The 25713-nt window shown below is 39.7% G+C and overlaps 1 protein-coding gene across 1 annotated transcript in view; it reads left to right on the top strand.

Annotated features, from left to right (window-relative positions):
* Tax1bp1 (Tax1 binding protein 1) overlaps positions 1-25713 on the top strand; it is a 71133-nt gene that overhangs the window by 37447 nt on the left and 7973 nt on the right. The window contains exons 12-15 of the mRNA XM_057779718.1: positions 1561-1661; positions 6219-6344; positions 22568-22742; positions 23243-23385. Of these exons, the coding sequence (XP_057635701.1) occupies positions 1561-1661; positions 6219-6344; positions 22568-22742; positions 23243-23385 (545 nt within the window). The remainder of the gene's footprint in view (positions 1-1560; positions 1662-6218; positions 6345-22567; positions 22743-23242; positions 23386-25713) is intronic.

Below are 25713 nucleotides of genomic sequence, written 5' to 3'. Positions count from 1 at the left end.
TAATGTAATTTGAATTAACTCCACCGATTTTCATTTGTACTTCTCGTCCTTCTTTTATACTTATTTACAATAAGGAAAATAGGTACCAGCAAAGTATATTTCCGTTTTTAGTGTATGGTATATTAGTTTTATAAAATAAGATTTCTTAGACTACTAAATATTTTAAAACAACCCTATAGGACAGTATGCACCATTTTATTTATTTGTCCTCTCTTAAGTTGAGTATTCCTTCTTGGATATGCTGGGAAAGGAAAGACTTTTAGGTTTCGGGTTTTTCCACGAATTGGAATGTTTGGGTAAACAGATCATCATTCCCAATCTCAAACACCTCATATCTGAAGCTCTCATAGTGTCAGATGTGTTCTGAGAGCTTCAGAGTTTGGAACATTTGTTTCAGTTTTTTTAGTGGAACTTGAATTTCAGATTTTAGGATAAGAATATTCAACCTGTAGTACCTACTGTGATACAGAATCCTGATTTCATAAAGACTTGGTGAAGGGAAATGGCTGAGAGCTGAAAGAACAAACTTAGGAGCATGGCTTTCTGGCTGCCTACCCAGTTATGTAAGAACAGCAGTTCTTTGGCTACTTTGAAAATTGTAGCGGGTTTTTTGCTTTTTGTTTTGGTTTGCTTTTTGATTTTTTACTATTGAATGTGAATTTTGTTCTGGTCAAAACTGATATTTAAAAATTCTCACATAGAGGTCAGGTATGGTGGTACATTCCTTTAACCCCAGCACCCAAGAAGTAGAGAGAGTAGGTGTGAATTGAAAGCTCTCCTGGGCTGTACAGGAACACTGTCTTAAAGACAGAGCAAAGTAAGACACATGCATGTCCACACACGCAGTGGAGGAGAGAACAACAAACATCTCACAATTTGTTTTTTGTTTTTTTTTTTTTTTTTTTTTTGAGGGGGTGGGGGTTGCACTTTACTAAAATGCTAAGCAAATACTCTATCACTGAGCTGGATCACCAAACCAACCTTTTCTTCCTTAAAATTTATTTGAGACAGGATCTTACCAAGTTGCCCAGGCTGGCCCTTGAGCCCTGTGTATTCCCTTCTGCTTTGGATGTTCCCTGCCCTAGTCTTCTGAATAGTGGAATTGTAGCTCAGTGTACTCCCAGTTCTGGCAATATTCCAGGTTTTGTTCCACAATACACTTATTCAGGTTTTTCTACAGGAAGATAAAGGAAAAAAATAATTGTTTTGGTTTTTTGAGGCAGCACCTCTCATTTTGTAGCCCTGACTGGCTTGGATTTGGAGATATAGACCAGGCTGGTCTCAGACAGAGTACATAATGTTTTTATTATTTTAATGTGTATGGATGTTTTGCCTATATGCATGCATGTGTAGTACCTATGGAGGCTGGAAGAGAGTATCAGATCCCTTGGGACTAGAATTATAGACAGCTTTGAGCTGCCATGTGAGTGCTGGCAATTGAACCCAGGTCCTTTGGTAGGGCAGTTATTGCTCTTAACACCTCCAGACAGTAAATGTTACTTTAAATATATTTAAACATTTTCATAATACTATGTAAATATTCTGCTTTTGTTGCAACAGAGACAGATTTTGACATGTTAACAAAGGATCATGTCTGTGAAATGACCAAAGAAATTGCTGAGAAAACAGAAAAGTATAATAAATGTAAACAACTCTTGCAGGTAAGTTAGCTCCCTTTTCAGTGGAATATTTATCAAATAGTAACTGCTTTGCCTTAATTATTTTTATTGATGTATGGAGGGTTTCTTTTCCCATTTTCTATATTGATGCTGCATTTGGAATGATGAAAAGGGTGTTTGTATACCTTTACATGCAGGTCTTTTTGTAAAATCTTTATCATAAACCAGTATTTTCCATACCCATGATAAAAATGTCCTTGTTTGAATATGAGTAATTGATAATTAGAATGGTTTTCTCTGTATTAGAATGATATATGGAAAGCATTTGAACTAGGGAAGAAACTCTTTTTAAAAATGAAATTCTATTTAAAAATGAATTCGTAACAGAAAATTGTATTACATTTATATACTTATGTGTTCACTCTTGACCTTCACCAGTGTGGGTGCATGTGGAGGCCACAGATTGATTTCGTGGTGTCTTCCTTAGTCGCTTCATCACAGTACTTTTTCAGACAGGGTCTGTCATGAACCTAGAGCCAACAATTTGGGCTGGACTGGCTGCCAGTGAGTCCCACCACTGGGGTTACAGACGCATGCTGCTGTGGCCCGTGGGTTGGTAGGGATCTGAATTCAGATCCTCAGTGCTTGTGCAGCAAGTACTTGACCCATCCAGCCATCTCCCAAACCTATCTTTTAGTTCATATTTAGCGACCATAGTTTCAGAATGAAGGATGGAAATGTTAAGTAAATGAATTGTTCTCCCTCTCTTAGTCGGGGCTTCTATCGCTGTGAAGAGATACCTTAACTGCGGCAACTCTTCTAAAGGAAAACATTTCATTGTGGTGGCTCACTTACAGTTCAGAGGTTCAGTCCATTACCATCATGGTGGGATATGCCTATGTGCAGGCAAACATGGTGCTGGAGAAGTAGCTAAGAGTTTTACATCTTACAGGCAACAGGAAATATCCTGAGCATAGCTAACCTCAAAGCACTCCTGTATAGTGACACATTTCCTCTAACAAGGTCATACCCACTCCCAGAGAGCCACATCGCCCCCTCTATGAGCTTATGGGGACCAGTTGCATTCAAACTACCACTAAATTAAACAAAACTCAACATCTTTGTTATAATAGACATTCCAGCAACATTCTTGAGTTGAATTTATTATTTTAAGCACCGTTGTTCAGATTCTTTCAATTTCATTACTTTTTACTGGTAAAAGTTACTTTGCATTATTTAAAGTATAAGGTAAAAATGCTTCTCATGTATATCTAGTTTTGAATGGAGGGCAAAATAATTTTGTGTTTGTATATGTGGCTTTTAAAGTTTTGTGTGTTTTTTACATAAGGGAAAGGAAGGTAACATTTTTAGAACAACAAAATGAAATTTGTAAATCTGCTCAGTGTTACTGTAATAACTTAAGATATTTTGTTACTTGTTTAGTGATAATGTTTAGTGTTTTAATCAAGTCTTAAATTGAACTTTCTGAGGTCTTTATAGAAGATATGAAGATGGCACTTTTGCTGGGGTGTATAACAAAGAGATTGGATTTTGTTTAATTTTTATTTGTTTTCATGTATATAGGTATTTTGCCTATATCTGTGTGTGCACTGCATGTGATAGCAGATGTCACCTCCTCAGGGGTCCTGGTAACTGTCTTTTAGTGCTTATTGTTCTCAGCGCTGGCAACAATGACTGCATTGCTTCCCCTTATACCGTCAGCGCTCCTCACATGGGTCTGCCCAAATGGACTGTTCCTTTGACAAACCTACAAGATGCCCATACAAGATGCAGCTGTAGGATTAGCTCCAAAATACTGTTGGCGTGAATGCTTCTATAGGCTCATCCTTTTTATGTTTTTTTTTCCCTCTGGATATTAATGGTTTTTATATTTTTCTGGAAGTAGTAGAGTCAGTTTCTCAGCACGCCATAACTGCTTCTTTTTTCAGCTTAGAATGTTTAAACCTAGCTTTGTGAAAAAGATGGAAGTAGCAGTTTCCTCCTTCATTGTTCCTACCTGGTACTGCTCTTCCAGGACTACAGATGGCCAAAACTAAGGGGCTTAGGTTTTGAGGCAACTGGGTGTTCAGTTCATCTTATCTACCATGTGCATCTCTTGCCTGATTGGATAGCCCAGTGTTCTGAGAAGAATGGAGGGTGCCTGAGTGAATGAGTGTGGCCTTGGAAGCAGTCTGGAAAGTGGGGGGAATATGGTGATAATTAGGGATGATTCTTGATTGTTAAAGGTACTCTGAACATTTTTTTAAAATGTGTTTTGTGGTCAGAGGGATTAGATATATTTTGCTTAGGGTATTTATAAGAAATAATAAATGTTTTTCTCTAGTATTTATCACTTTACACAGTCAGGCTAATAATTGTAATGAGAATATTGTAGTGTAAGTTACATTTCCATAATGACTTAAAGTTTAGATTTCTTAATTTTGTGTGTGTGTATAATGTGTGTGTGTGAGTACATTTTGTCCATGTTTACCTGGACCTGTGTACACATGCACATTTGAGTGTCTGCCTGTGGAGACTACAGTTCAGTGTGGAGTGATTGCTTTCCACCTTATTTTTGGAAATGGTGTCTCCCTGAGCTTCAAGATTACTAGTTGGCTAGATGATCAGCGAGCTCTGGGGATTTGCCTGTCCTTGTGCATCTCAACTTTAGGATTGCAAATGCATGTTGCCACACTTGGCTTTTGCATGGGTGCTGGTGATCTGAATTCAGGCTCTCATACTTTATTTAGCAGGCACTGTACCTGCTGAGCCATCTCTTCAGCCTGTCAGTTACCTTTCTGTTAAGTGTTGACATTTTTTTTTTTTTTTTTTTTTGCGCCAGGGGGTTATTGTTCATCTTGGTATGTAATTTTTTTCTAGAAGAGTGGAAATCAGATTTTGCCAAATTGTGTGGTTATTTACAAACAAAGTACATAACTAAGCAGGTATAGCTTTATTCTATACATGTGGTGGGTGATTTTGGCCATTTGACTCAAAGAATTCACCCTTCAGACTACAGTAGAAACAAGATTACAAATCTCCTTATTTTGCTCCCAAAGCCATGGGCATGGTAGTGTTGGGTGCAGTGTGCTGTTAAATTTTTGTTTCCTTAATGATGCTTTTAGAAAATCAAATTTTAATTTTGATAGAGATAAATTTCTTTTATATTTTGTATTTAAAAAATGTTCTGCAAAGTATTAAACATAATTCTCTGTGCTGTGTCCAGGAGTTACTTGTTTTGTTTTGCTGTGCTTAGAGATCAAACCCAGGGCCTCACAATGCTTCAACCAGTGATCTGCCAGTGGGCTGCTCTCCTGGTCCACCTAGAATTCTGTAGTCAGCTTTTACATTTAAGTTTGTAGAACATTTAGATTTGTCTTGGCTATGTTCTGAAGTAGGGAATGGAAAAAGTGGAGTTTAGAAAGTTGGTCCTTTTTCCATTGATTACTCAAAATATTTTTGAGCTTTACCTTAAAAGAACAAATACTTAAAATGAAATTGGCCCTTTTACTTTTTGGTTACTTATTTGTAACCTCTTCCTTGTGTGTGTGTGTGTGTGTGTGTGTTTTCAAGACAGGGTTTCTCTGTAGCTTTAGAGCCTGTCCTGGATCTAGCTCTTGTAGACCAAACTGGCCTGGCCTCGAACTCAAGAGAGATCTGCCTGCCTCTGCCTCCTGAGTGCTGGGATTAAAGGCGTGCACTGCCAGCGCCTGACTTTTATTTTTGTGTGTGTGTGTTTAAGAAAAAGGAGCTGTCATAAAAGCTAAACCATAAAATGAGTTAGATTTCCTCCTTTTGCAAAAGTAATAAATACTTACTATAAAATGTCATAGTCTTAAAAATGTAAAGAATAGAGGTGATTAAAAAGTGCATCCATGGCCAGGAAGTGGTGGTGCATACCTTTAATCCCAGCACTCAGGAGGTTGAGGCAGGTGGATTTCTAAGTTCAAGGCCATCCAGGAACGCTTTGGCCCTTTTACTTTTTGGTTACTTATTTGTAACCTCTTCCTTGTGGTGGTGGTGGTGGTGGTGGTGGTGGTGGTGGTGGTGGTGGTGGTGGTGGTGGTGGTGGTGGTGGTGGTGGTGGGTGTTTATTTTCAAGACAGGGTTTCTCTGTAGCTTTAGAGCCTGTCCTGGATCTAGCTCTTGTAGACCAAACTGGCCTGGCCTCGAACTCAGAGAGATCCGCTTTGGAACAAAGCGAGTTCCAAGCTGTTTCAGAGAAACCTTGTCTCAAAAAAGCCAAAAAAAAAAAAAAAGTACATTCATGATCTTGATCCAAAGTACAAGAACTATGCATATTTTGGATTGTATTTTTCTCTACAACATATTAACTGTTGAAAACAAATTATAAACAAAATGAGATTGTATTATCTTTTGCAGTGTGCTCTTAATATGACACTTCATGGTCTACTGATCCACTTATCGCACTCTTAAGGAGATATGTGCTATTCCATTGTGTAGCTATAAAATGATTTATTCATTCTTGTCTTGGTAAACATTTTGATTTTATACAGTAATCATTACATGTATGTATTTATATAGATACCTGCTCTATGGAGATGTGAAGTTTTTAGTAATTATGCTAATTTTATTTAGGAGGAGAAAACCAAATGCAATAAATATGCTGATGAACTTGCAAAGATGGAGCTGAAGTGGAAAGAACAAGTAAAAATTGCTGAAAATGTAAAACTTGAACTAGCTGAAGTAGAGGACAATTACAAAGTAAGTTTCACAGACTTGATGTATTGTGCTTAGTGAACATGATCCTGTTGAAAATGTGTTACCTATAAAATACCAACTGAGTACATTTTCAATATAGATAAACTAGGTAGTATTTTATTCTATAAATATGCCGTGTATTTAGTTACATACAGTTTTATTCACCAAACTGAGAAAATAGGCTCCTACATGCATTGGTTATTATGGTTTAGTTCTTTGGATTCAGGTGGATTTTAAAATTTATCTTTTTGAAAAGTTTTTTAGTACACACTCATTATATATAATAGTAGGTTTCAGTGTATTTTCATGTATCTATATGATGTATTTTTATAATACTACCCCATGGAAAAAAATATTCCCCAACACACACTATAGCTTCCCACTGATACCCTGTCCAAATAGTTCCCTTCTTTCATGCCCTGTCCTGTGTTTGTCTACCACCACCTTCCCCAGCCCCCATGGATTTCATTTTGGTTGCTTTACGGAGAATGGGGAAGAGGTTATTTACAGGGGTATGGGTAATTCAGCAGTGACTGTTCACTAAGAAAATGTCTCTCTACTCCAGCAGCCATCAACTACCAATTAATCCTCAGAAAATGTGAGGCCTGCCTTATTAGATATGTCCTCCATGTTGGAATGTTGATGGGCCAGTCTTGTGCAGGTTTTAGGCAGGTAATCACATTTGCTGAGAATTGAATGGTACAAAGGCCATGCCACACGCAGAAGACAGCATTCCACAGCACTCCTCTCCTTTCTGTGTCTTAGATTCTCTTTCTCCTGGAGTGTTCCCTGAGCCTCGGGTGAGGTGACAAAGATCTTCATTTGGGGCTAAGCATTCTATAGTTTTTAAATGTCAGCACTTTGACCAGTTCTCTAACCATTGCAAAGAGAAACTTCTCTGCCCAAAGCTGACTGCAGCACTAATGTGGGTGTGTACATAATAGAAGGCAGCTTGACAGACGTATGAGCATCATGGCCATTTAGCAGTAGACTAGCAGAAGTCCTGTGTTCTCCCTAGCTATGGGCTTTTTACTAGATGTACACTACTAGATATGTGCTCCTTTCAATGGGAGCACATACAGGCTGTTGCATTGGTGAGCATGTTTTGCTTGGCACACTGGTAGTATAGCACACAGGGCTCATAGCTTAGTGAGACTTGCAGTTCTTTCCCAGGAGCCTGTAGCAAGCATCTTCTGTATGTTGCTATGAAAGCTAGCCTACCTGAAGGAAGTTCACAGCTCAGTTCCAGCTTGGTTTCTCAAGACCTGTAACCAAAGTATGTGATGTCTTAAGCAGTAGGTCTTACCTTCCAGTTCTAGTACATAGCTGACAGCAGTGGCAAAAGCTTTTTTTTTTTGAACTGTCAGGAACATACAGGGAGGTAGCCCACTCAAAAAAAATCTTTAAAAGCTATCATTTTATTTTTTATTATTGTAAATGTATGTGCTAAACTATTTTGAAATTTTTTCAGTCCTAAAATTTTTAGTGTAATGATCTGTCTTTTTAGTAAATTGCTAGCTTTAAATTTTCTCATACAGATTACTGTGATCTTAAATAAAATACTGTGAGATAAATAGTATAATATTAATTAAAGAAGCTTATTTTTGCCAGCGTAATATTCGGTAACAATTCAAATTATAAATGATATCTGTAAGAATGTTAGGGAAAAATGGACAAGCTACTGGACTAGTAAGTCAAAAGGATTATCCTTTTAAGGAATAAAATGTATGTGATAGATTGCGAGATATCTATATGAACCGGGCAGTGGTGGCACATGCCTTAATCCTAGCAGTCATTGACACAGAGGCAGATGAATCTCTACGTTCTAAGCCAGCCTGGTCTACAGAGTTCCAGGACAGCCAGGGAAACAGAAACCCTGTCTCGACATCATCAATAACAACAACAAAAGATGTCTATATGTAATTTACTTGTTTTTGTGATTGAACACTGGAAAGTTCTGAGTAATTTAACTTTAGCTAATTATTTTTTGCGCACACACGTTCTTTGGGGGCACAGCTACTAGGAGAATATCTATAATGGAATAGATAGACCTGAGTAATATCTTGTGGTTATCAAGTTCTAGAAGGCCTAAAATAGAGTTTGGGTCCGACATGATGTTGAGAATTTTCTGTGAGGAAAGGAACTCAGTGTCCTTTTTAAAGTAATTTGGAAGTGCTAGAGAGGCTACATAGGGAGTAAGGAGTTAAAGCTGAGGTCACAAGTGCAAGTGTTCTTAGAGTGAGTTGATGAAGTCCATTTCCTTTGGATGCCTTATTTGTTTCTGTTCATGTGTATGGGTGTTTTGCTTTCATGTGTAACTGTACATTCCTTGTGTTCTTGGTTTCTGTGGCAGCCAGAGGAGTATATCAGATTTCCTGAAACTGGAGTTGTAAACAGTCATGTGGGTGCTGGGAGTTGAACTCTGGAGAGCAATCAGAGCTCTTAATCTCTGAGCCATTTCTCCCCCCTTGAATACCTTCTTGATCTGCCAATATAGACTAGGAACATGAACCTGTGAATCTGAACAGATTGACCTGAAGTACATTTTTAGGAAGAAATACTGAAGAATAGTTGGGTTTGTTGTTGCTGTGTTTGGCTGTTTTGTTTGAGCTGTGGTTGTGGTCTCTCTATGTAGCCCTAGCTGACATGGAACTGTCTGTGCAGATCATGCTGGTCTCAGACTCACAGAGATCTGCCTCCCTCTGCCTCCCAAGCTCTGAGATTAAAGGTGTCTGTTACCACACCCAGCAATGAATAGTTTTGTTTATACCCATTAATGCTGTTGATCTTGGGTAGTTGTTGAATTGATTGAGTAACATGGATTGAAAATGCTGGAGAGTGGAGGAAGGAAATGGTTGTAGCTTGTTAGGCTTCAGTCACACTGTTGGTTCTGATGGTGTCTGTTACTAATGTAAGAAAATAGGTGTGGGACATTGTGTCTTTACAGTACAGGAAAGACAGCAATGAAAACATGTTTTGCCATTACTGAAAGTGGTGGATTTCCTTGCCCTTGGTAGCACATATCTGTAATCTTAACACTTGTAAGTTTGAGGTTGGAGATTATAGGGCATTCAGGTCCAGCTTGAACTATACCTGGAGTTCCTGGGCAGTTTGAGGTACATGGTAAGACCCTGACTCAGAGTAACTACTGGCAGATTTAGAACTTGGGAATGAGAATGATAATATTTCTGGCTTCTTATAGAAAGAAGATGAACAAAATATCAAAGAAGAATGATTATAGAATGTCTTTATTTGTAATTGGGAAGGAAAAGTAGACACTAAAGAATAGGCATTAAAACATTAGGCCAGGTGTGGTGTTGCACTCCTGTAGCCCCAGTTAGATGGGAGGATTGCTTGAGTCCAGGAGTTCAGGGCTGAGGTGCACTATGCCCATTGGGTGTCGCATCAATATGGTGACCTCCCGCGGGGGACCACCAGGTTGCCTAAGGAGGATTGAACTGGCCCAGGTTGGAACGGGAACAGGTCAAACCTGTGCTGATGAGTGGTGGGATTGAACTGGCCCAGGTTGGAACAAGAACAGGTCAAACCTGTGCTGATGAGTGGTGGGATTGAACTGGCCCAGGTTGGAACGAGAACAGGTCAAACCTGTGCTGATGAGTGGTAGGATCGAACTGGCCCAGGTTGGAACGAGAACAGGTCAAGTCAAACCTGTGCTGATGAGTGGTAGGATCGAACTGGCCCAGGTTGGAACGGGAACAGGTCAAGTCAAACCTGTGCTGATGAGTGGTGGGATTGAACTGGCCCAGGTTGGAACGAGAACAGGTCAAACCTGTGCTGATGAGATGAGTGGTGGGATCGCGCCTGTGAATAGCCACTGAACTCCAGCCTGGGCAACAGCGAGACCCCGTCTCTTACCAAAAGAAAGAACAGGCATTTGGACAAAAATATCAATTCAGTTTTTCATAAGCCAAAGAGTGATTTTCAAGATAAGGAAAACTGCCTCCAAGGTGCAAGGAAGATTTTGGAAGGTAGGGTGGAAAGAACTTAAAAGCTAGAGGAGTGAGGTGTAATTCTCTCCTCAGAACATCACCTCACTGCTGCACTCTTAATCCCACAGCAGTTGAGATTGCTGGCGCATGACCTGCACAGTATTGGGCCTGTCACTGCCCTGTCATGGGAGGAAAAGAGCCAAGGACCTAGAGGCAGATAATGGTAGCTAGGAGGGAGGGGCTCAAAGCCCTCTGCCCCTCACTGAACATCCAGGATTTAATAATCCAGGAGGGAGGGGGAGAGCTAATTTATTCAGTGGTATAACCACTAGTAAGGAACCCATAATCCCCCACCTAGGATCCTGTAAGCAACCCTAGTGAAACCAATAACTCCATGAAAGGAGAAGGGTGAAGTGGGAAGAGAGGGGTGTTATGTGAGTAGGAGGGAATAAGAGAAGAGAATAAAAGGTGAATAAGATTAAAACTATGCTATGTATGGATGATGCCATAGTGAAACTTAGCATAATCAGTGTGTTTATAAATTTTAAAGGGGAAACTAGGTGAGACATGAGAAGAGTGTGACTAACCCAGGACAAAACTAAGTTCTAGGCCAGCCTGGTTACATAACTCCACAAATAGAGAAAAGACAGAAAGAAAAAAAAAGGAAATTGATCAATAGTGGTAACTAATAGATTGAGAACTGAGGAAATAACTGAACTTGGCGATAGAGGTGAGTCTGCTAGTACTAAGTGGGTCTCATGCGCAAGGAGAAAGATGATAAAAATATTAACGGTAATTTTTTTTTATTCAGCTACATTTGACAGAGAAAGACAAAGAAATAAATGGTTTGGTTTCCCATTTGGAAAATCTCTCAAGGGAGAAGGTATTGAGTAATACACTTTAATAAAATGTGGACGTCCTGTAACCGTTCTTTACTTTCTTTTGTTTGTTCATCTTCCATGCCTCAGCTGTCAGCTCTCTGGTAATAAACAGTGATTCATGTACCAGTCTCATTTCCAAGTTCCACATCTGCCAGTTGTTGAGAAATATGTCAAGTACTAAAAATTACTAATTTAGTCTTCATCACCTACTTTGCATTTAACAATAAGCTAAGTTTACAATATTTAAATTTAGGAAAGAAGTGAATTTTGAATTTTTGTGTTCAGACTTAGGTATTTTCTTGCGAAGAAGTGAACCTGTTAATGGTAAACAATACTGTTTCTTGCCATTGATTGAAATCAGCCAGTGATTCTCAACCTTTCTAATGCTGCAACCTTTGAATACAGTTTCTAAATTTTTGAAAACTTGTGTCTTCTGTGTTAGTATGATGCTTGCCAGTATGTGCATAGTTTGCCTAATGAGTCAGGGAGCAGTTTTGGTGGTGGTGTAAAATGTGTAGCTTTGGAAGATCACTCAAGGAGTCTCACTGTGTTTCTGTATGTTTGTGATTTGACAATAGTTTGCTTATCCCACCAGCACCCTGCAGTCATTGTGATGCCACTCCTGGGGTAGCATTGCCATCTACAGGCTAGGGCTCAGTTGTATAAGCGTGCTTCCACTTCACATGGCAGCCGCAGTGAAGCACCTAGGAGGCTTTCCACATCTTACAGCTAGCACCCCCTAGAAAATGTTTTTTTCTAGAGGACTCTCAGAATTAAAAAAAAAAAAAACAAACACAGTAACTTTACAATATTTTATCATGAAGAATATACTTTGATAGATGAAAGACATACATATGTAGAGTAAGGGTTAATGTTTCTTTTGGGTATATTGTCCTTCTAGAATGTTGATATATTCATCAACCAGGAAGTTCTCCCAGCCTCCTTGTTTTATTTTTTTATTTTTTTCTGGGGTTTCTTGATGTAGTTGTGTTTGATTAAATCATCCGTGACCAGTGATTTACCTCATTCTACAACTACCCCATTTACCGAGGAAGTGACCAGGAATGTGGGTGGGAGAGCCCTTTAAACTGCCCAAGAGCTCACATAAACCTTTGTTACCATAAACTTAGGTAGGTTCCAAAGTCACCACTGAGGAAATTGCATAGATTTCGGGAGTTCTGTGTCACCATCAGATAAGTCTTCCTAGCTGACAGTCATCAGCATCTAACTCCTTTTAGCCAGCAGATTATACCAGCACGTTGTAATTTGTCATCCTTTTTCCTTTTGTTTCTTTGAGACAAGATACCACTATGTAGTCCTAGCTGGCTTGGAATTCGCAGGTCCACCTGCCTCTGCTTCCTGAGTGCTGGCATTAAAGATGTGGGCCACCACACCTGGCTTTTTGTTTAGATTTATTTTTATTTATGTGTATGTGTGTAAGTGTATGCTGCCTATATGTGTGTGGCCCCAGAGGCCAGAAGAAGGTGTTGGATCCCCTGAAACTGAAATTACAGGAGGTTGTAAGCTGCCCTGTGTGAATGTGTGGTTTCTTAAGGTCTAAAGTACAGAAGGAAGTCCAGGGGAGGAATACTGCTCTTCCGTCTGTGCTGCATTCCTCTTCACGCCCTGACCTAATCATACTGTGCCCCCCCTCAGGTTTTGTTAGGTGAAACTGTACCTTTGGTACTTCTGGACCAAGAGGAACCCTGAGAACTGTCGAATCATTTAGGCTTTACGTACAGTTTGTTGGTTTCTCCCTTGCTTTAGGGCCTTTGTTAATTTTTTTTTTGTCAAAGAATATCCTTACCTATTATTTATTCTATTTTGTTGAGAAAATGTAGGTTTTATACTTAGGCAAGAGTAGAGATACTAACGCATGATTGTACTAGTTCGGCACGGGTAATTAATTAAACCTTATGGCCAGTCTCACTCTGTCGGTCTGACCGCGGTCTTTGATCTCACATTCTCAGCCAGACTTGTTCATGTGTGGTTTAGACTTCCTATTACTTACCTCTAAATGCCTAAGTCTTTCTGCCATTCATAGGCTTTCTGAGACAGGCTCTTGTCATGTAACACTGGCTAGCCCAGTATTTTTGAGAGAGCCCAGGGTGGCCTTGAACTGGTCCTGTTTTTACCACTTTTGGTGTTTTTTACAGGGACTTCTTTTGGCCTGCCAATTCAGTTAGGTACTCACACTAACCTTACCCATGGGACGTGTACTTTTGCTTCATGATACTTTCCATAATTTTTAATTATGCAGATATACTTGTATATATTTTATGCTTTAGTAGGTTTCCGTACTTTCCACTTAACTGAAGGCCCATGAAGAGTGCAGAGTGTACCTGTTTTAGTCAATTGTATTTGTAGTCCCCATTACAGTACCTAGTATTTGAAGTCAAATATCTTTGAATATTTTTTGTTGAATAAATAAATTTGTTTCATTAGCTTATGGATAGCATTTGACTATAAAAGTATTTGATGAAAGAAATATACTGAGATCGGCAGTTTTACTGTCAGTTTTAAAAATGTCGGCCTTATCAGGAATGCTGTGTTGGATATGTGCTGTCTGCTTTTGTTTATTACTATTGTTTTAAAATGTTTGAGTTACTCTTAGTCTCCTGTAGTATTGTCATAGTTTATATCACTTTAAATGAAGTATTTGCACTGGACTTCAAACAGCTTGTTTAATAATTAGTGTCTGTTCCACAAGAGTATTTCTGAGAACTCTAAAAGCTACTTAAGCATCTGGAGATTAGTGTTAGGTTCTCATTGTTTATCACTGAGCCCTTGGTCTACACACTCTCTAGAAGGAGGCAAGTGCTCATTAAGCATTAGTTGAGTTGATAAGTGCTGACCCTACAGTTTTTAAAGATTTATTTTTTGTATGTATGAGTGTTTACCTGTGTGCATATGTTAGCCCCTAAGCCCCTCCTCATTGGTTTTTTGAGGGGGAAGGCGCAAAAAGGAAATACAGTGTAAGCCAGGGGAAGATGGAATGAAGGCAGTCTGGGAGGAAGAGCAGACCAGAAGGTGTCCATTCTCCTGGAACTGGAGTCACAGGTGCTTGCTAGCCTCTGTGTGAGTGCTGGGAACTGAACAGGGGTCCTTGGCAAGAGCAACAAGTATTGTTAACCCTGAAGCCATCTCTTTAGCCCCTCCTCCTCATTGAGATCCAGCTGCCTTTGAACTCACCATATAGTCCAGGTTGTCCTCAAACTCTGGTGATCTTCCCATCTTAGCTTCCTGACAACTTTGTTTTAAACAAAGTTTTTTTTTTATTATTTTATGTTATAGATGTTTTACCTTCATGTATGTTTGTGTCATCATGTGTGCATCTGGTTCCTAGAGGCCAGAAGAGGGTGTCAGATTTTTAGACAGTTATAGACTGCATGTGCTAGGAATTGAACCCCAGTCCTCTGGAAGAGCAACCGATGCTCTTAACTGCTGATGCCTCTCTCCAGCCCACAACTCTTAATTTTTAAAATTTGTTTTACATACCTTTCAGTTTCCCCTTCCTCCTCTCCTCCTTTTTTACCCCCCTAACCTCTGATTTACACCCCCCCTGCAATCACCTCCTCCATTCAGAAGGGGTAAGGCCTTTGATGCGAGTCAGCAAAGCTCTTCTCTGTGCATCAAGGCTGAATAAGGCATTGTACTGTAGGGAATAGGTTCCAAAGAGCCAGCTCATGCATCAGGGACAGGTCCTGGTCCTCTGCTAGAGGCCACACAAAAGACCAAGCTACAAAACTGTCACTCAGATGCAGAGGGCCTAGGTTGGTCCCATGCCAACTTCCTAGCAGTTGGTTCAGGGTCCAGAGTCTGTCAGCTCCCACAAACCCAGGTCAGCTGTCTCTGTGGGTTTCCCCATCATGATCTTGAAAACTCTCTTATTTAAAGACAAATAATTAGTAGTTTTGCAGGGACTCGCATTCAGATTCCCTGTAGGATTTTGTGGATTGGCGAGTGCTGCATTACACTGTTACAGCTTTGAGTCACTAGAGTGAAATTAGTGGATTCCTAAGAAAGTAAACCTTCACAGCATTTCTCTTTTTTTTTGGGGGGGGGAGCGTCTTGAGATTGTATCTACATGTGGAGGCCATGCTGGCCTCCAGTGTCCATCCTCTACCTCCCAGTTACTAGGACTATGCCTTATATAAACATTTAAATGTGAGACAGGCAGGCCCAGGCGGCGGAGGCACCAGCGTGCAAGCCAAGCGGCGGAGACACCGGCATGCAGACTCGGCAGATGCGGGATAGTACAAGCATGAAACAGTGAAGCCCACACTGAGAGTAGATCGCCCCGCTACAATTAAATCAAACCCATTAGATAGCATCGATAAGAGGAGATGGGCAGACGCCAAGGCAAGAATTCACCCAACAATCTGAAAAACAACATGAAAACACCAGAACCCAATGATCTTACAACACAGGACTTGAACACCCTAACAGAAGAAGAGGAAAAAACTGACTTTATGAAAGCAATAGAGTCCCTTAAACAACATGTAAAAAACGCCCTCATAGAAATGGATGAGAAGTATAACAAAAAAGTTTGAAGAAATGAGTAAATACGTAAATGATACCCTGGAAAACCAAGAAAAAACGATCAAACAGGTAATGGAAACAGTCCAAGAATTGAAAACTGAAATGGAAGCAAGGAAGAAAACACAAACTGAGGACCAGCTGGATATGGAAAATCTAGGTCAACGAGCAGAGACTACAGAAACAAGCATAATCAATAGAATACAAGAGATAGAAGAAAGAATCTCAGATTCTGAAGACACCATAGAGAAAATAAACGGACTGATCAAAGAAAACAGCAAAACCAACAAATTCTCATCACAAAACATTCAGGAAATATGGGACACAATAAAAAGACCAAACCTAAGAATAATAGGGATAGAAGAAGGAGAAGAGGCACAGCTCAAAGGTCCAGAAAATATTTTTAACAAAATTATGGAAGAAAACTTTCCCAACATAAAGAAAGACATTCCTTTGAATATTCAAGAAGCATACAGAACACCAAACAGACTGGATCAAAAAAAAATAGTCCCCTCGCCATATAATAATAATCAAAACACAAAATATACAGATTAAAGAAAGAATATTAAGAGCTGCAAAGGAAAAAGGCCAAGTAACTTATAAAGGTAAACCGATCAGACTTACACCTGACTTCTCTATGGAAACCATGAAAGCCAGAAGGTCCTGGATAGAGGTACTACAGAAACTAAGAGACCATGGATGCAAACCCAAACTACTATACCCAGCCAAGCTATCGTTCACTATCAATGGAGAAAACAAGACATTCCAGGATAAGAACAAATTTAAACAATACGTAGCCACAAATCCAGCCCTACAGAAAGTAATAGAAGGAAAATCACAACCCAAGGAATCCAACATTGCCAACACTGCCTACAATAACTCAGGCATCTAGCGACCCTTCAACAGCACAACTCAAAGAAGGGAGAGACACAAACTCTTCTACCAAAAGCAATAAGAATAACCGGAGTAAACAACCACTGGTCATTAATATCACTTAATATTAATGGTCTCAATTCACCTATAAAAAGGCACAGGCTAAGAGATTGAATACGAAAACAGGATCCAACATTCTGCTGTTTGCAAGAAACTCATCTCAACCACAAAGACAGGCATCTACTCAGAGTAAAGGGTTGGGAAAAGGTTTTTCAAGCAAATGGTCCTAAGAAAAAAGCAGGTGTGGCCATATTAATTTCTAACAAAACTGACTTCAAACTAAAATCAATCAGAAGAGATCGAGAGGGACATTTTATACTCATAACAGGAACAATTCAGCAGGATGAAGTCTCAATTCTGAATATCTACGCCCCTAATATAAAAGCACCCACTTTTGTAAAAGAAATATTGCTAAAACTCAAGGCAGACATCAAATCACACACACTAGTAGTAGGAGACTTCAACACACCTCTCTCACCAATGGACAGGTCAATCAGACAGAAAACTAATAGAGAATTAAGAGAATTGTTGGAGGTAATGAAGCAAATGGACTTAACAGACATCTATAGAACACTCCACCCAAATAGGAAAGAATACACCTTCTTCTCTGCAGCTCATGGAACCTTCTCGAAAATTGACCACATACTCGGAAACAAAGGAAACCTCCACAGATACAAAAAAAATCAGTGTCCACCTGTGTCTTATCAGATCACCACGGATTAAAGTTAGAAGGCACCAACAATGCTACCCCCAGAAAGCCGACAAATTCATGGAAACTGAACAGTCAACTACTGAACCACACCTGGGTCAAGAAAGAAATTAAGAAAGAAATTAAAGTCTTCCTTGAATTTAATGAAAATAAAGAGACAACATACTCAAACCTATGGGACACTATGAAAGCAGTGCTAAGTGCTTAGTTAATAGCACTAAGTGCCCACTTAAAAAAAACGGAGAAAGCATACATTGGAGACTTAACAGCACACCTGAAAGCTCTAGAAAAAAGAAGCAGATGCGCTCAGGAGGAGTAGAAGACTGGAAATAATCAAACTGAGGGCAGAAATCAACAAAATAGAAACACAGAAAACAGTCCAAAGAATCAGTGAAACAAAAAGTTGGTTCTTGGAGAAAATCAACAAGATCGACAAACCCCTATCCAAACTAATTTAATGACAGAGAGAGAACACGCAAATAAGATCTGAAATGAAAAGGGGGACATAACTACAGACACAGAGGAAATTCAGAGAATTATTAGATCTTACCACAAAAGCCTGTATGCCACAAAACTGGAAAATGCAAAAGAAATGGACATTTTTGGATAAGTACCATATACCAAACCTAAACCAAGACCAGGTGAATGATCTAAATAGACCTGTTAGTCGCGAAGAATTAGAAACAGTTATTAAAAAAAGCCCAAGACCAGATGGTTTCAAAGCAGAATTCTACCAGAACTTCCAAGAAGAGCTAATACCTATACTCCTTAATGTATTTCACAATATAGAAACAGAAGAGTCATTGCCAAATTCCTTTTATGAAGCTACAGTTACCCTGATACCAAAACCACACAAAGACCCAACCAAGAAAGAGAATTACAGGCCTATATCACTCATGAACATCGACGCAAAAATTCCCAATAAAGCCGGGCGGTGGTGGCGCACGCCTTTAATCCCAGCACTCGGGAGGCAGAGGCAGGCGGATCTCTGTGAGTTCGAGACCAGCCTGGTCTACAAGAGCTAGTTCCAGGACAGGCTCCAAAACCACAGAGAAACCTTGTCTGGAAAAACCAAAAAAAAAAAAAAAAAATTCCCAATAAAATACTGGCGAACCGAATCCAAAAACACATTAGAAAAATTATCCATTATGATCAAGTAGGCTTCATCCCAGGGATGCAGGGCTGATTGAACATATGCAAATCTATCAATGTAATCCACCATATAAATAAACTGAAAGAAAAAAACCATATGATCATTTCATTAGATGCTGAAAAAGCATTTGACAAAATTCAGCACCCCTTTATGATAAAGGTCTTGGAGAGATTAGGGATACAGGGTCATACCTAAATATAGTAAAAGCTATTTACAGCAAGCCGACAGCTAACATTAAATTAAACGGAGAAAAACTCAAAGCCATCCCACAAAATCAGGAACACGACAAGGATGTCCACTCTCTCCATACCTCTTCAATATAGTGCTTGAAGTTCTAGCAATAGCAATAAGACAACATAAGGGGATTCATATTGGAAAGGAAGAAGTTAAGCTTTCGTTATTTGTAGATGATATGATAGTATACATAAGCGACCCCAAAAACTCCACCAAAGAACTCCTACAGCTGATAAACACCTTTGGGAATGTGGCAGGATACAAGATCAACTCCAAAAAATCAGTTGCCTTCCTATACACTAAGGATAAGGAAGCAGAGAGGGAAATCAGAGAAGCATCACCTTTCACGATAGCCACAAATAGCATAAAATATCTTGGGGTAACTCTGACCAAGGAAGTGAAAGATCTATTTGACAAGAACTTTAAGTCTTTGAAGAAAGAAATTGAAGAGGACAACAGAAAATGGAAGGATCTCCCTTGCTCTTGGATTGGGAGGATCAACATCGTAAAAATGGCAATTCTACCAAAAGCAATCTATAGATTCAATGCAATCCCCATCAAAATCCCATCAAAATTCTTCACAGATCTGGAGAAGACAATAGTCAATTTTATATGGAAAAACAAAAAACCCAAGATAGCCAAAACAATCTTATACAATAAAGGATCGTCTGGAGGCATTACCATCCCTGACTTCAAACTCTATTACGGAGCTACAGTATTGAAAACAGCTTGGTATTGGCATAAAAACAGAGAAGTCGACCAATGGAATCGAATAGAAGACCCTGTCTTTAGCCCACAAACCTATGAACACCTGATTTTCGATAAAGGAGCTAAAAGTATACAATGGAAAAAAGAGAGCATCTTCAACAAATTGTGCTGGCAAAACTAGATGTCAATCTGTAGAAGAATGAAAATAGATCCATATCTATCACCATGCACAAAACTCAAGTCCAAATGGATTAAAGATCTCAATATCAGTCCGAACACACTGAACCTGAGAGAAGAGAAAGTGGGAAGTACTCTACAACACATGGGCACAGGAGACCACTTCCTACGTATAACCCCAGCAGCACAGACACTAAGGACATCATTGAATAAATGGGACCTCCTGAGACTGAGAAGCTTCTGTAAAGCAAAGGACACTGTCACTAAGACAGAAAGACACCCCACTGACTGGGAGAAGATCTTCACCAACCCCGCAACTGACAAAGGTCTGATCTCCAAAATATATAAAGAACTCAAGAAACTAGACCGTGAAAGGTTAATCAATCCAATTATAAAATGGGGCACTGAGCTGAACAGAGAATTCTCAACAGAAGAAGTTCAAATGGCCAAAAGACACTTAAGATCATGCTCAACTTCCTTAGCGATCAGGGAAATGCAAATCAAGACAACTTTAAGATACCATCTTACACCTGTCAGAATGGCTAAAATAAAAAACACCAATGATAGTCTCTGCTGGAGAGGTTGTGGAGAAAGGGGTACATTCATCCATTGCTGGTGGGAATGCAAACTTGTGCAACCACTTTGGAAAGCAGTGTGGCGGTTTCTCAGGAAAGTCAGGATCAACCTACCCCTGAACCCAGCAATACCACTCTTGGGAACATACTCAAGAGATGCCCTATCATACAACAAAAGTATATGCTCAACTTTGTTCATAGCAGCATTGTTTGTAATAGCCAGAACCTGGAAACAATCTAGATGCCCTTCAATGGAAGAATGGATGAAAAAAGTATGGAATATATACATATTAGAGTACTACTCAGCAGTAAAAAACAATGACTTCTTGAATTTTGCATACAAATGGACGGAAATTGAAAACACCATCCTGAGTGAGTTAAGCCAGAACCAAAAAGAGGAACATGGGATGTAGTCACTCATATTTGGCTTCTAGCCATAAATAAAGGACATTGAGACTATAATTCGTGATCCTAGAGAAACTAAATAAGAAGGTGAACCCAAAGAAAAACATATAAGTATCCGCCTGAATATTAACCTTCATCAGAAGACAGAGACAGAGACCCACATTGGAGCACCGGACTGAAATCTCACTATCCAAAAGAGGAGCAGAAGGAGAGAGAGCACGAGCAATGAACTCAGGACCATGAGGGGTGCACCCACACACTGAGACAATGGGGATGTTCTATCAGGAACTCACCAAGGCCAGCTGGCCGGGGTCTGAAAAAGCATGGGATAAAACCGGACTCGCTGAACATAGCGGACAATGAAAACTACTGAGAACTCATGAACAATGGCAATGGGTTTTTGATCCTATTGCACGTAATGGCTTTGTGGCAGCCTAGGTAATTTGGATGCTCACCTTACTAGACCTGGATGGAGGTGGGTGGTCCTTGGACCTCCCACAGGGCAGGGAACCCTGATTGCTCTTTGGGCTGAATGAGGGAGGAAGACTTGATTGGGGGAGGGGGAGGGAAATGGGAGGTGGTGGCGGGGAAGAGGCAGAAATCTTTTAGAAATAAATTAAAAAAAAAACATTTAAATGTTAAAGTCTCATGTTTATTTGTAGAAGAAAATGTGGCTTAAGAGGAGACGTGACCTGACCGAGTCACATGAATGTTTGAGACCTGAAGTCTCTAGGCTGTTTAGGGGTGTCCCTCTACTTTTCTCCCTCTCCCTTCCCCTTTTTCTCCCTCCTTTCATAGAATTTTTTGGATGATTCTGGAGAATCAAACCTAGAGTCTTGGTCAGGCTTGACAAGTGTTCTACCATTAAGCTGTGTCTTCAGCTTTGATATTTCGACAGATTTTCATTATAACCCGGGGTGCCTTGAATTCACTTTGTATCTCAGGCTAGCCTCAATTTTGGGATCCTTCTTCCACTACCATGCAAATGCTGGGATGTTGTTTTTAAATATTGGCAGTTTAAGACACTTATACTTCCATTTTATAATCATTTTGTCAATTTATGTAGAAGCCTGTTGGGATTGTTAATTAGGGTTTCATTGTCTCTGTAGTAAGAGGGGAGCTATCGGTGTGAAAATGATTTCTGTTTGCATACTTGGTGTACATCTCTCCACTTGGACTGTCTGTAATCACAGTCATATTCTTAATGAGTACAGCTTTTGCTAACTTACTTCCTATGCATTTTCTCATATTTTTCATTCTAAATAGAATCAAACTTTTTATCCTTGTTTCTTATATATAAGAATCATATAATTGATTTATATGTCAGCTTTGTATCTTGTAACCTGCTTAAATTCACTCATTCTTCTAGCTTCTCTGCTGCAGGTTCTTTGTACATGTTCAGTTGTATCATCTGAACAAAGACAGACAGGTTTATTTCCTGTCTAATCTCTGCCTTAATCTTGTCTTAGTCACTAGTTATGTTGAGGAGAATTGCGGAGAGCTGCAGAGGCTAGCTTCCAACTTACTGTGTAGCTTAGGATCACCTTGAACTCCTGATCCTCAGTCTTCACCTTCTCAGAGCAGGATAGTGGTAAGCTGGCATGTCTGTCACCAGCTTTGCATTTTAAAATACATTTTAAATGTTTGATAGATTTTTTTTTTTTTAGGAAAGGGGCTGACTTCCTTTTTTATACTAAAATGTTGTTGATAGGTAAGTAGTAAGAGGTTCATAGTTTCCCCTAAATTAGTTGAATAACAAGTACTTTTGGACATACATTTGGCTTTATCCTGAAATCTGATTTTGTTGCATGTAAGAGGAGCATTTAAGATGTATGTGCAGCCTCCCCACAAGTGCACCCGGAACGTACTAGGGAGATGTTAGTGCTGTATTTGGGCTGATTGTTCAATGCTGCCTTCGTAGAATATTTGGCTGCTTTGTTTATTTGTTTTGTTAATTTTTAGGAACTTAAAAGAAGTTTAGAAGATCACAAAGGAAGAAAAATGGAAGATCAGAGTTCCCAACAGGCCTCGAGATGTCTCAACACGTGCTCTGAGCAAAATGGGCTTCTTCCTACGCTGTCAAATGCACAGCCAGTTCTGCAGTATGGCAACCCTTACACAGCACAGGAAACGCGAGGTTATTCAAGTATTTGTTTGCTTGGGATTAGCTGACTTAAAGAGTTTGGGCTTTTATTTTTATGGAATTAGAGAGCTGAGGGGTATAGTGAACTCTAATAAATTTTCTTTGTGTAATTTGTCATTTTAATTTTTAGTACTGCTACTGACATCATCTACAAGTGATATGTCATGATTGAGTAGTCGTAATTGCTTATCATAGACCCAGTTTTTAGACTTCTGGGTTAGAAATAAAAGAAACCTAAGGGTCTTGCTCTGTAGCCCAGGCTGGTATGTGCTACCGTGCCCAAGTGGCCTCAGCAGCTGCTCCTCTTCTGTAGTGCTGAGAATCTCCCGGTCTTCTTGCTCCAGGAAAGCGTGTTGTCACTGAGTGACACCCTGAGTTCCTGCTTGCTTTTCTAATCACTGTATCTACATACAGAGGAGCTAATTTCAAGAAATGGTTTCATCCAATTTTTTTTTTTTTTACCCTAAATGTTCGTTCCATAATTCTTATTACAGATGGAGCAGATGGTGCTTTTTATCCAGATGAAATCCAGAGGCCACCAGTGCGTGTCGTATCTTGGGAAGACAATGTTGTCTGTAGCCAGCCTGCTCGAAACCTTAGCCGGCCGGATGGTTTAGAAGACCCTGAGGATAGCAGAGTAAATTAAGTTTTCATTGTTTGAGCCTGCCTGCTCTTGTGCCTTAGGTGGAGTGTTAAGGGTGTGTGTGGGAAGACTAGGAATTTTCCTTTCCCTGTGATTGCCTGCTTGGTTCGTCCTTCCTTCCTTCCTTCCTTCCTTCCTTCCTTCCTTCCTTCCTTCCTTCCTTCCTTCCTTCCTTCCTTCCTTCCTTCCTTCCTTCCTTCCTTTCTTCCTTTTCTTCTCTCCCTCCCTCCCTCCCTCCCTCCCTCCCTCCCTCCCTCCCTCCCTCCCTCCCTTTTTTGAATAATCTTCATTTGAAAAGCCAACTTGTGTGTGTGTGTGTGTGTGTATTTTCAGATTTAACACTTTATTCTAAAGTTCAGAGGTTGATTAGGATGTCAATTATCAGTTTAATCCTAATTATTACTTCCTAAGTAACTTTCTACAATCTTTTGTTTGTGGCTCTGTCAGCCTAGAAGAAACAAAGTGTTAAGATGTAAACCTAGTACTGCATTTTAGTTTGATATTTATAGCCTGTAAATTTTAAGGTAAATTTTGTTATCTTTATCATATAGTTCATATAATAGTTTTGTTTTTGTTTTGTTTTGTTTTTGAAACATTCCCTTCTTAGACATCCTTAATATTTTTGTGGCATTTCTTATTCTGACAGCAATGAAGAAATGATGATAATTAAATTAGATTATATGGTATATCACTTTTTTTTATTTTTTATTTTATTGATTTATTTTTTGGAGACAGGGTCTCTTTACATAGCCCTGGCTGTTATAGAACTCACAATGTAGACCAGGTTGGACTCCAACTCACAGAAATTCTCCTGCCTCTTCCCAATTTGGGGACTAAAGGTATGTGACACCATGCCTGGCTAAAAGATTATTTTTTTTTTCTTTCCGTTTTTTTGAGGTAGTTTTTCTCTATGTAACAGCATTGGCTGTCTTAGAACTCGATTGGCATACCAGGCTGGCCTTGAACTCACAGAGACCCACCTGCTTCTGCATCTGAGTGCTGAGATTCGAGGCATGCACCACCATGCCTGGCTAAAAGATGATTTTTAAGGTTTTTTTTTTTCATCATTTAGTGAATAGATTCCTTAGAGCAGCTCTTTTGGGGGGTAGGGGTGGGACTCCCTTATTTCATAGCAGCTCTTTCCCGTGCATTAAGATAAATTTCAAGGAAACGGTTTTATCATGCTCTTTGCAAGTACAGTGGTATCATGACCTGTTTCTCATTTAATATAGTTTGCTGCATTTAATTGCTATTAACCTTTGCAGAAACTGATCAGTGTTCAGACAGGCATGATTTTAGACCTAGTGTTCAAGACTCATAATGGAGAAAAATGTATTTCTCTCTCCTGCCTTTTGGCCTCCTATGTCTATTACCGGGAATAATTAGGAAAACTGTCAGAACTTGTGTAGCCTATTTAAGGTCTTGAGTATCATCATACTGCTTTTTTACAACTTTACCTTACATTTTGCATATTTAATCTGATCCTTCTTGGCACAGATGTTACATGTGACAAGTCTTTCTCTTTCATAATCATTGGCTTCGGTTTAATTAGCAGAATGTTCTTTCTGGTCTGTGTGCTTTGCCCTCTTGCAAACCCATGAGAAGCAGTATTAGCATCTTGGGCTCATGTGCCGAGGGCCTTAGATCTGGGAATGACATAGAAGGTTCTTACTATGTGTGCCTGGAATATTTGTGTTTTGTAAACAGAAGATTTTATGTATTAGAAGGGATGTTTTATATACATCTAAAACTTGTAAAATTCTTGTCATTTTAACACCAAAACCACTTGCAAATGAGGGGTTTTATTATGTAAAATATGTAAGAATATGGAAAGCGAATTTTTCTGTAGGAGGGGCTAATATAGTCCACAGTGCCCCAGTTGGGTACCTTGGAGTCAAAGTTGGATGTCCTGCTCTCTAGTCTACCCTCTGCCTCACCAGCTGTCCTTCCTCTCTTGTACCGGCAACTGCTGGCTCTCAGAACCGTGTCTAAGCCTCATTGCAGCAGTCGTAGTGATACTGGTGGTGGCACTGAGTGTTTCTCTAGCTGTTGCCTGCAGAGCTGTGTATGTGATACTCGTGTTTTCACAGTAGCTCTAAGAGTGCTTGTCAGCACGGCTAGTCAGTCGTGGAAGCGGCTGAGCTAGCTACCCATAGGTCTGATTCACACCACCAGGAAAGTGGAAGTAGGGTAGGAGCCTATGCAGGTCACCTGTGAAAGCTCTGGCTACACCAGAGGCTCTGTACCTCTCAGGTCATAGCACCCTGAACACTTTCCTCTATAACATTTCCTAGGCCAAAAGACATACCTAGTGAGTATTTA

Source organism: Chionomys nivalis, chromosome 1, assembly GCF_950005125.1.
Source record: "Chionomys nivalis chromosome 1, mChiNiv1.1, whole genome shotgun sequence".
Lineage (NCBI taxonomy): Eukaryota > Metazoa > Chordata > Mammalia > Rodentia > Cricetidae > Chionomys > Chionomys nivalis.
Note: the sequence above shows the minus strand (reverse complement) of the source record. Positions and strands in the feature narration are given on the sequence as shown.